At 48.1% G+C, this 12,055-nt stretch overlaps 1 protein-coding gene across 2 annotated transcripts in view; it reads right to left on the bottom strand.

The window, feature by feature from the left end:
• The window catches only part of LOC142571567 (bone morphogenetic protein 4-like), a 41,620-nt gene that overhangs the window by 4,949 nt on the left and 24,616 nt on the right, over positions 1–12,055 (bottom strand). For both annotated transcript variants that reach the window (XM_075680036.1, XM_075680035.1), the window contains exons 3-7: positions 10,134–10,397; positions 6,237–6,437; positions 5,389–5,584; positions 4,759–4,868; positions 3,674–3,798 (exon numbers count right to left, since the gene is read on the bottom strand). In XM_075680036.1, coding sequence (XP_075536151.1) covers positions 3,674–3,798; positions 4,759–4,868; positions 5,389–5,584; positions 6,237–6,437; positions 10,134–10,397 — 896 coding nt within the window. The remainder of the gene's footprint in view (positions 1–3,673; positions 3,799–4,758; positions 4,869–5,388; positions 5,585–6,236; positions 6,438–10,133; positions 10,398–12,055) is intronic.

The following is a 12,055-nucleotide window of genomic DNA, read 5'->3' as shown; positions in this document are numbered from 1 at the left end:
CGCGGCGCCAGCTGTTCCGAGGTTTTACTCGCCTGTGACGTGAAGACTCCGCTCTACGCGCGTGGGGTACGAGGAGGTTAAGTGGTTCGGTGCTCTCGCAGGTGGTCGCGAGGCGGCGCACAGCTGGGCTGAGTTTTCTGGTAAAGCTGCACGGCGAAACTAAAGCTCAAACCGCTCCGCTGTTAACTTGAAAAAAGTGCAAATTTGCCTTCGCTGGGGATGGAAACGGTGCTTATGGGGATGCGAGCTGCTGCCGCGACCGTGCATAGATGGATGGATGGAAGGTGGGAGCGTCCCCTTTGAAACGGGGTGATGGCAGTTGCCACCATGCTCAGCTTTTTATTTTTGTTTACCTGTGTTGTGTGTTATTAAAATTCGCCATTTTCTTTAAGTAAGTCTTCCTACCCTTTTAACCTTACGTCACCTCTCTGCTTTTGAGCCACCAATCCTCCAATCGCCTTTTGCTAATTTCCACCGCATATTTATTTACATGACTATTGTTATCTCTGAACCCTAGGGCCTCAGGAAGCGTGACCGTGCCCGCATTGACATCGGGATGGATACCATCACATTTTAGTATGAGATGTTCTATCGTTTCTACATATTTACCGCTCACAGTACATGTGTCTTCTTCATCGTTAAATTTATTTTTATAGCTCCGCTTCTAAGACATCCTGACCGAGCTTCAAAGAGTAGCTAGGGCACTGCCTCTTGAGTTAGCATAAGACGCTTCCTTCCTAACCTGCTGTTTCCAGTATAGATATAGTTCCACACTATGCTTCTTTTCCATTGAATTTATCCAATTTTTACCTTCCGCGTTTTTAACCTGTCGTTTAATGTGCTCTGTCTTTCTCCGTCCTCGTGTCTGGCATACTTACTGGTTAGCTTCCTAGTTCTTTACCGCCATTGTGAGTGAACGCTCTTTCTGTATAGGTATTTAATACCTTAGCTGCCCACCTGTTATCGTCTAATTTCCTCAGGCGTTTTTCGTATACGATTTTACTCTGAGCTTCCCGTGCTTGGAACGATGCCCAACCCTTATCCCCTTGTACTGCTTCGTTTGTGGTTTTCCCGTGGGCACCTAGTGCTAATCTTCCCACAACTCTCTGATTTACTTCTAGTCTCGACTGAACCTTTGCCCTTAAACACAGGACCGCATTCCCGAAAGTAAGCCCCGGCACCATTACTCCCTTCCAAATACCTCCCAGTACCTTATACCTGTTGTACCCCCACAATGCCTTATGTTTAATTATCCCGGCATCTCTTAGCCCTTTTGCCATGAGAGTCTGTTCGTGCTTTTCCATGTACATCTGACCTTTGTTTATCCATACCCCGGGATATTTTTATTCGGCCACTCGGGGTATTTCATGGCCTTGTATTGTAAGCTCCTGATCAGTTGTATCGTTGAAAAACATCCCACTGAACTTAGCTGCACTAAAACTGAAACCTAAACTGTCTCCTTCGTCTCCACGGTAATTAACCAGAGTTTGCAAATCTTCCTGGCTATCTGCTAACAATATCGTCCGCATACATTAAACCCGGTAGTCGTTGCTCAACAACCCTTCCGCCTAATCTGTACGACAGATTATACCCTAGATTGCTTCCTTGTAACCTTTCCATACTTATCATATAAAGCATGAACAGCAGCGGTGATAGAGGACAACCTTGCCTTAATCCTTTGTGTACCTCGACAGTTGTCGTACTCTTAGTTCCCATGTTATTTCAACATTATTTTTTCAATATATTTCCTGTAGAAAACCAATTACCTCATGACCGATACCTTCATCTTTTCATGTGTTCCACAGGAGTTCCCTGTTCACGTTGTCGTATGCACCGCTTATGTCCAGGAAGGCTAAATACAGAGGTTTATTTTCCGCCTTAGCTATTTCTATGCACTGGGTAAGTACGAACAGGCTATCATCTAAGCGCCTACCCCTTCTGAACCCGTTCTGAAGTTTTCCGAGTATTCTATTACTTTCTACCCATGACTGCATTTTTAATTTCACCGCCTGCATCGCCAGCCTATATATAACTGATGTTATCGTAATTGGTCGGAAGGATTTTATGTTCTTATCACCTTTCCCTTTATAAATCAAATTCATTTTACGCTGTTTCCAGCTGTGCGGAATTTGCTTATTTGTTATGACTGCCTCCAATGCTTTTATCAGCGTTTCCTTGCTTCTAGGACCAAGCTCATTAATTAACTTGATTGGAATTTCGTCTATCCCTGCCTTCCTCCATGATCCCTGTAGACGTGCATTTTAGAACATTTACTTCCACCTTTTTCTAGTTAAGATTGGTCAGTTCTAAGCTGTTTTCTATTATGCTATCATGTGTTGCTCCCTCATTTGGGGCGATTACCCTATCGTCTTTCCTAAATGACTCTGCTATAACTGAACCGATATAGTTCACAGCGTCATCTCCCTCTAAACAATTTCCCTCGGCGTCGTGAATCTGTTCCTGTGTTCTGTGATTCGCTTTACCCAGCCAGCTTATATGGTTCCAGAATTTGCTTGACCCCCCTTTAGTTGCATCGCGAACTTCAGCCAGCCAGCGATCAGAGGACTGCTTTATTTTAGCCTGGACGAGGACCTGCACTTGTTGTTTCTTTTGTCGATAAGATTACCATTTTTGGCCTATTTCCTCTTCAGATAACTGTGCTCACTTTGCTTCTCTGTGTGCAAGCGTAAACTTGTATCGACCTGCCGTCACTTGCAGAAAGCAGTGTTTCAAGGAGTTTTCCGCGTGTTTTCCGGTCCTGGAATAGGCGACTTTCCTCCCTGAAATAATTTGCACTTTTTGTTTCTTAAAAACTAGAAACTTAACTGTGCCAAGTGTTATACTAAATTAAATCGATGTCAAAATGCGATCGTTCTGCGAAATTTGAGCAGGAATAGCACAGCGGTGAGCGCAAAACCTTTTTTCAAACACGCGCAGCGAAATATTCGGGACCCTGTGCTCATCTATCTTGCAGTGCTCCCAGTAATTTCGGGTCACCTATCAGCGTGACCTGCAACTATCGTGACAACGCATCTGTCAGCATTACACAACGTTTCTGAAAAAAAAAAAGTAAAGGATACAGAAGCAATGTAGACACCAATTATTCTTCGGGGTAAAGCCCCGAAGGGTGTAAAATGCTTTGTGTATGGGCAATCATTATGTGCACACAACGTTCTTCTCTCGTTTGTTCAGGCCGCTGCTGTACGGCTAGATTATTTATTGCTAGTGAATCGGTAGAGCGGTTCCTTGAGCTATATATACAGTGGCGCCTACTGCAGCGATTGTGGCATCTACACAGTACTGTTGACAGTAAACTAGTTGGAAGTGTGTAGGGTTGTCCAGATAACCTAAAATCCCAATTTTAGCAAGTGCGAAGGTTAGCCTCCGCACTCCTGTTTGCTGTACAGCCACACGGCTACAGAACGCGTGACAGCTGTCGATGCAGATTACTCGCGACTCTCGCATCCTGGACACTTTGAAGTTTCGGTCGTGTTTCCTCCGGCTGGTCACGGTTCCCGCAGGCCAACTCGTGTAACAGAGTAGTGTGCAGCGCGTTACGCGAGGGGAGGGCGCCGAAGCGTCGCAACAGCGCGGTGCATCGGCCTCGTTTACGCGTCGCAGCTGCGCTGCCGATGCGCTGCCGTCACGTGGCGCATCGCCGGCGATCGCTTACCGCTCTCACGCAGGGGCGCCTGCTTCCTTTTCCGCGGCGCTTGCTGCCGCCGTGACAATGACACGCGCCGTGGCAGTACGAGTACGTGAACCCCTCCGGGTACAGCACGTTGTCCAGGCCCAGATCTGCAGGCATCGAGAATAATTAATTGTTGGGCTAGTTGGTCTCGCATTGCTGATAGGGAAAATTGGTGCAACGAAGGGACGACGCACGCAAGCTTTGTCTTCTCTTGCTGCGTGCGTCGTGTTTTCGTTGCTCCAATTTTCCTGATCAGCTGCGCGCATCGCGCGCAATCAGTGACGGCACCAGACACTGTTGGCGAAGGCGAGAAAAAAAAAAACTATTATTGAGCGCGAAGAAAGGACAAGTACAAGACCAGAGGAGTCAAAGGCACTCGCTCACAACTGTGCATGCGCTCATTCTTATTGTCACAAATGGTAAAATAAAAATAAAAGAGCTAAATATGAAAACCGTCGGCCTATCTCGCATTCGGAAGTATATGTGAAGCTGAATGCTCCAATTTGGCGAAAGCGTATGCGTTTCTTTTTTCTTTTTTTAGCTCCATCCACCCCTCTCATATGTTTACATGGTGCCGCTTCGCACACCTCTATGCGCCTAGATGCACGTCGCCACGAAAGTGTCGATGTGGGTGCTTTGCGCGTCCTCCAGCGTGGTTATCGCTAGAAGCGGTCTTGCGATTTACTGCAAAGTCGCATTTTCCTCTTCCAGCCATTTGCTTTCGCCTCGGAGGACTACGTCGTCTGAGACTCAGAGGATGCGTCGAGCAAGCAAGCCTCAATCCACACATTGAGCAGTGAATACATTGAACATGTCCTTTGCAGCTCAATTAGCCTGTCGGCTTCATCTCGGCACTGCGACCACGATTCGACACCAACTGCTACTTTAGAGCATTGCTTTAATTTATTGTGTATTATGGCGACCATAATTACACTCCCATCGGCCGCTAATAAATTTCCATATTAGATTCTGAGGTTTAATTTGATTACATACTCTCTCTCTGAACTGTGCTTTAACAGTCTGGCGGCCGCATTAACAGGGTTGTGTTGTCGCAGCTTATGCCTCACCTGCGAAGGTAACGTCGATACGACGAGCTGCGCATGCGCTGTGCGACCTGTGGTCGTCGTCGTCAGCTATCGCCGCATCCTGAACCTTGCGCCGGCGTCGTCGGTGGGGCCTGCGCACAGCCAGGGAAATGCAAGGATAACTCGGGTATTAGACGCACTACACGTTCAGAGATTAGGCGTTTATGTTATTTGTGAGGGGTGGCTTAAAACAAATATTATAAATGTTAAATGAAAGGAAATGGGTTTACACTTCTGCACGATTGCTGTCAGCATCACACTGTTGTTGTTTTGCGTACGGATGTTTGTCGTATGTATACGAGCAGAGCCGGACGCGCAGTTGTAGGGGCACTCAAGCGTCTGCTTGCGCCCAAGCAAGGTAAATGTATTTTGCAGGCTAATACGACAACTCTCCTAACCGATGTATATGGGGCAGCCTCTTAGTCTCGTCAGAGGGCAGCCTCTTAGTCTCGTCAGAGGAGTTTCTATAACGATCCCTTTGCTCTTAGGGTGTTTGGGAGGAAAATTTTGCCTGCCTTCGGGCGCAAATGTTTTTCCTCGCATGGCGTGCCGTGTTTTAGGAAAGCCTTGCACTAGGCTAACAATCCAAATGCATTGTTCACTGCAACCGACCTGGCGGCGTGGTCCGCCCCTACGAACTGTGGCGAGTCGCTTCCAGGTCCAGCGGCTCCGGGGTCGTGGCGGAGCACCTCTACCACTTGCAGGTCGAGCGTGGGGTACGTCTCGTTGTCCAGCAGTGATGACTCGTTGTCCCGCAGTCCCGGATGCAGGCGCATGATGTTCGGGAACGGGGACTCCTGCTGGCCCGCTGCGAACGACAGCAAGCCAAATGTGTGGAATCGGCACTGCAGCTCGAGACGTCAGAAAAAGAAACGCCATCGTGCTGGTCTTGTCGATTGCATGAGGTCGACGGAAAGGACATAATTACAACCTTCAAATGGTCGCCCGACAGTACTCGTCCGAAGGGGTGCTGAACAGCGACGCTAAGTCCGCTTAGACATGTACTTTTTGAAAATTTGTGCAGTAGGAAAAGCTTGGTTACAAGTGGAGAGAAAGAAGACCCCTCCTTGAATTTCTCATTGAAAGCTGAGCGCCGGTACGTTAGTGTGGCGTCACTGTTTTCAAAGTGTCATTTATGAATATGAGCCGTTTTGGCGTAGGAACGGTTCTGTAAACCTGAGGGTTTTGTTCTTTTAGTGCGCAATGCACTTCTTCGTTATCCATAAGCAATAGAGCTGGCCATAGCAGACGCTTTCGAAGCCCATCATGACGTCATGGCGAGCTAGTATTGGAAATTCATGGCGGCGTCGCCACCGGTCTTTCGGCTTACCAAACTTCGGTTAACGGTAAGTGTGACCGTTTTGCTATTGCAGAGGCGTACTTTGCTAATGCAGCTGGACGTGCAGTTCCCCTTAATGCCCCTCTAAGCGGTTGCATTGACAGCTTAGGTGCAGGCGTACCTTCCGTCTGAACGCAGCTCATGTTGCGGAAGTAGCGCCCGGGCAACAGCTTCTTTCCGCGAGCGTCGACCACCTCGATGTCGAGGCCGTAATTCTTGTTCCGAAGCCGGTGCCATCGGCTCACTGCAGACTCCACGTTGAACTCCTCCCAGCCGCGCCGGCCAGAAGAGAGCGTCCGGCTGGCGATCAGCTCTTTCTTCTCTGCGGGGCCCCCAAAAGATAATCGCATAGGTTTAACAAAACAGTCTTTTCAAAACAATGTGCCGCTGGGCTAATTGGTGTTCTGCAGAACTGAACATCTACGCAGAAGGGACGCCACAAAGAAAACAATAAATTAACAAAAACGTTGTGCAGGCGAGGAATGCCTCCTTGCCTGCGCGATGACGTCGGTGCGTTTACGTTTCAGAGAAGTGCTACATTTGGAGACCACATATAGGCACTGATAGCTATCGCAAGGAATTTTTCTAATGGATAAATGCGGAAATGCTGCAATGCTTCCTGGTCCAAGTATGCCGCGCCGCATTCAAGTGAAAAGCGAACGATTCCCTTTCGGGTTGCATCTTTAATCCGCAATGTCCTTGAATTTTCTACCACTTGTCGCATCAAAAAAAGAACAAAGAAACACGGCCGGTAAGGGTATTTTCCACTGACCCTGACTACATTGAGGGAAAGTTTTGCACACACTGGACAAAGACAACAAGAAAAAGACACAAAGCGCCGGTCCTGTCGTTTGTGTCCTTCTTCAGTCCTGGTCTTTTGCGCCTTGCCTTTACTCATTCACACAAATACTAGCGCAGAACCCTGAATACTTCGTTACAAAAGGTCGAGGGATGCAAATGCAGTTAGAATAAAAATATATAAATTTCGGTAGCATGTTGCACTCCTGTAACACGTGAAGGCGAAAGCCTGCTGCACACTCGTTCATGCGCAGTCTCGCATCGTCGCGTTGCTGCTTTCGCAGTTCGACTTCTTCGGCTGGTTTTCGACGCTTAGCTGCGGCTTCGCGCGCTCGTATAGTGGGCTCAGACTCTCCCCAACGACGTTTCTCTTCAAATTTAGGTTGCATCCTTTCAGCCGGGGATTGAAACGTATTCTGTTCTGTGTGTTGTATGGGTGATTTCAATGAATGTATACACTGTTCGCTTCACTTTGCTGAGTGCTTATAGCCTTAGCCATTGCATTTTTTTTGCTTGCTTGCTTACGGGGGTATGAGCCATCGAGAAGGTTACGTGTCTTATTTTTATACCACTCGACTAGACGTCACGTTTATGTACGTTGTATACATGACCCTAATGAATGTATGTACTGTACGCTTCACTTTGCTGAGTGCTTGTAGCCTCTGCATTACGAGAGGGATGAGCTATTGCATTTTTTGCCTGCTTAGGGAGTATGAGACATTGCTGATGACGATAGTTTTTGTACCATTGGACAGGATGACGAGCTTTTTTTTTTTTTTCAGGGCCATCGGGTGTATGAGCCACTTAAGGCTATCGCCTTAAATTGCTTCAGTCACGCTCGCCGAGATTTCTATAGGGCCTACTATTTCAAAATAATGGCGGCCTTAGTCATGCTAGGCGTGTTGCTTAAAGTGGTTACTGAGGGGAGGCAGCAGTGTACAAAGGAGCGTCGAACGTTCCACCGATCACATAAACCAATATTCGAACAGTAGCAGCGCTGTCCTTAAGAGACAGGCCCAATCACTGGAACGTCTGCCAGGTTGTTTTGGCTGTTTTCACTTGCTTCATTCTCTCCTATGCCCCGCGTCGCATGTTCGGCCGCCGAGTCCAGTTATCTCTGCCGCACAACGCGCGCGTGATGCGGGAAGCGGTTTCATAGGAGACACGTTCTTTACGTTGAGCTGGCAGACTGTCACACGAGCCGCCGCGCTCAATTATTTCGTTCATACCCAAATGCGCACATCCACGCTGTAAGAAAAAGCTCTTCTTTTTTTTTCCTGACTCGTATGAAAATCTGCGGACCGGAGAGGTGTTGACCAGACATAAGGAACATGGGGAAACTTCAATCTGTAGGGCAGAAAGTCTTTTTTTTATATATATTTTCACGTTTGGGGGGGGGGGGGGGCTATCGCTTAGCTGTCCTACTTGAATAGACTCTTTCTGATGCGAGACTGTGCTTAGTACAAACAGTCCTGAACCTGTTTTTAATGCCGGTATTTGAAAAGCAATAACGATGAAGCGACACGACGAATCGAGTGATCGAGCAGTGCATCCTTTCTCCTACTGCTTCGTCGGGTCCTGTCTGTGAGTTTCTCTGAAGATAATGGACGCATAATGACTGTTTTATTGGCTGGCCAACGTTACGTTCACGGCAAATGGAAAGTTCAAGGACTGATTACAGGGTGTGCGTCAGCGCACCGTCTGTTATTTTTTTTTCCGAGATTCGACGGGCTTCGTCGCCAGTGTGTTTTGCGTGTAACGGTCGCATAGATGCATAGCAGCACACTACTTGATGGAATGTCCCTCGCTGAGCGACAAAAGACAATCTATGCTGCGTAACTGACGCCTACGCACTGCACTTGCGCACCGCGTCAAGTGTGTACTGTTCTCTCGTGGTTCGCGGACAGTGAGAAGCACGGTGCCCCAGTCAGTGTTCAAGTTTTGCCACAGGCATTCTGGGCCAGCGGGGAGAAAGTTACAATGCTGGGTAAATCTGGTTGTGCAAAATTAACCCCGTCAGGCGAGAGTTAATTATCTTGATTTCAAATTTAGTTTCGCCACACTTCTTGCATCCTCAGAATCATAAAAAATCGCACAGCTGCAGAACGTATCTAGACTTCTCACTTCTTGATTTAGGTTTGTCAAGTTAGAATGCGAACTTCATGCACGAACTATCTACAGCACCTTCAAATATGAGAATGTGTAGCGGCCACCGACGCCGCTACGCGGGAAGCCTGTAAGGTCGGCGCTAGCAGCCGGCGCCTCGGTGCCGGCTGCGAAAGACGAGGGAAATAAAGGTGGGCGGGGGTGGCGTGCTCTATGCGCAAGCACGGCACGAGCAGTTCGGTTCTAGGGAGAAAGGGAAAGGCTTAATGAGACGAAATGCAGAGATGTCGGTCTGAGGTACATTCTTCTAGCCATGCTACTCTACGTTGGGGGAAAGGGAAGAACGAGGGAAGAAAAAGGCGCACGATGGGTGACGATGATGAGGAAAGACGTAAATCATATAGTATGCGATTTGGACTACTTGAAGCTTACAGTCCAGGCCCCCTGCTTTAAAAAGAAAAATCAAGTAAGGCATGGATGGCCTTCAAACTTGATTTAACGTCTGGCCAAGCGCCTAAAATAACGGTTCTAGACGCCTGCTACGTAGTTCTCTTCTTCTGCCGCTACACTGCGACCCCTCGGTCCCCGACAAGAACATCGACATTTTACTGCCTAGCACGCCTGGAAACACATAATTAGCCGCTTAAAAATGAAGATGACGTAAGGCATTGTCCAAAAAACAATGAAATAAATACATCCACTACGTGTCGGCATACTAGCACCGTGAACAAATGTTAGGCGTAACGGTAAGAGGCAGGGAGAGAGCGGTGTGTATCAGAGAGCAAATGAGGATAGCCGACTTTCTAGCTGACATTAAGAGGAAAAAAAATGCGCAGGGCAGATAGCCGGTGCAGAGTTCCAGAATGAGTGCCAATGGAAGGGAAGCGTAGTTGAGGACTGCGTAAGATTAGGTGAGGTGATGAAATTGGGAAGTTTGCAGGTTCAGGTTGGAATCGGCTCTAGCGCGAGACAAGGGTAATTGGAGATCGTCATGCAGTGAACGTAAAAAAATAGGCCGATGATGCTATATATGTTTGCATGCATGCCAGGGGGTTAATGCCGGCGGAGCATTTTTCGTGCCAAAGCAGCGCAAGTCGCGGGCCGCTCTGCTCACCGGTCCTGCCCGCCTTGAGCGGCCTGAGGAACTGGAACACGGACACCGTGACCGGGGCCGCCGGGGCGTCGAGCAGGTTGTGCGCGGCGACCGTGCCGCTCGTTCCGGCCGCGGTGCCGGCGCCCGTGCGGTAGAGGCGCAGCTTGGCCGACACCAGCGAGATCTCGGTGCCCGGAGAGGAGCGGGGGAAGCTCACGTCGTAGTGCAGCCGCAGGTGGCCCGGCCTATTCCAGGCCGACGGGTCCGTCTGATTGGGAGTCAAACCTGCGCCGTGCGAACCACGTACGCCAATCACGATGACGGCGACACGTAACGTGCAGGTCCGACACAAGTGCACTGGCGGAATTCGCGCGGCTTTTATAGTTCGTAAGAGCTGTTTGCCATATTGACAGGCCGTCTTCGGTAATGCGTCCGACATGGCGATTGGCTGGCACTTGCTCTCACGATCAGTTCTAGCCCAATGGCTTTTTTTTCCTTCTGAATGCGTGCTCGTAAGTACTCAGTTCAGCAACTTATTCGTATGCGTGCAGCACTGACAGCTTTCTGAAAAAATAGTGCGCAGCCCTCTTCGACAAAACTCGTCGCAGTGAAGCATGTCATGATTCACCCGCGCAAGTCGCTCAATCGCGACGGCAACATTTTTCGCCTGTATACACGCCGAAAATGACATCTGCGCTTCCGCAGTGGAACGGCCGTTATTGCGTGTCATTTGAAAGATATCTCGTAAGGCCACACCTTCCATGAGTCTCGACATCTTGGTTGCGCGACTATGTGCGATCATGTGCGACCACAACGTGTTCATCTAGTAGCGTTTACCCATTTTATTGAGCGACTGTATGAGCTTTAATATGGTTACATCGTCGAGCAAAAATGAAGAACCCTCAGCAAAAATGAGTGTTCCCGGCTAATGAGTGAATCGTCATGAGAAAATGGTTGGCTTTACGCCTCTTTAATTTCAATTGCTTGCGTGGCACATGAGGTTATGTACGTGAGCGCCTGCTTCTCGCATATTCGTTGGGGAGCTCTTGAAGAGATATTTTTACGACTTCTTGATTGGATCGAAGTACGCCGTTGACGCTTATCTAAAACCGCGTGCTCTTCGGAAAACGGAGCAAGAATAAAGAAAACTGCGCAACTTGATGTTTAGTTAATTAGGGTGGCAAGACAGGAATAACAAGAGAGAAATTACTGAATTACAGAATAACAGAAAAACATAACCAATAACAGATATTACCGAATAACATTAGAGAAACTATTGAAAAGGACAGCATAACGCGATTTTTTAACTTCGTTTTCGTATAGGCTACAACGAATGGGCATAAAAGTAGAGTGAAAATTATTTATTGCCTGTCTGGAGGAAACCATCGGGGGCGGGTACGTTACCTCGTTTTTGGAGCCTGGGGCCTTGCTATCGCCTCCACTTTAACACCTTTCTCAGTCATTTTTTTTATTTTGGTCAGGAGCGTACAAAGTACTTAAGCTTCATTAAGCTTCCGGTTTACAAAGAGCACCGTAGTTTATCTCTGTGCACCATAAACGAGGACAGTGGGAGAGTCAAGAACACACGCGCCACAAACTCGCCCAAACCGCCGCCTCCCCAGTTGTGTAACGCGGTTGTACAGCGTGTTTCACGTAACTTGAACGAAGGATTGAAAGAAAATGGTTAACTGCAAATGAACCAACGATATATGGTTTGCGGTCACGTGGCGTTAATTAGTTAATTAACTAAGATCAATTCTGCGTAATCTTTAATATTCCGTTTAGGGCCGAGTGCGTTTCGTTACGTTCTCGAGGGCATTTCAATACGACCGATCCAGTTTTCTGCGGCAACGTACATTCTGCGTGGGGATTTCTTCCGGCGCTTAAAGAAAGCCCGCGAAATATGAAATAAAACCACCTGACTGCGCTCGTGCGCTATCGTA

Source organism: Dermacentor variabilis, chromosome 2 (genome assembly GCF_050947875.1).
Source record: "Dermacentor variabilis isolate Ectoservices chromosome 2, ASM5094787v1, whole genome shotgun sequence".
Classification (NCBI taxonomy): Eukaryota; Metazoa; Arthropoda; class Arachnida; order Ixodida; family Ixodidae; genus Dermacentor; species Dermacentor variabilis.
This window is presented reverse-complemented; position numbering and strand designations above follow the sequence as displayed.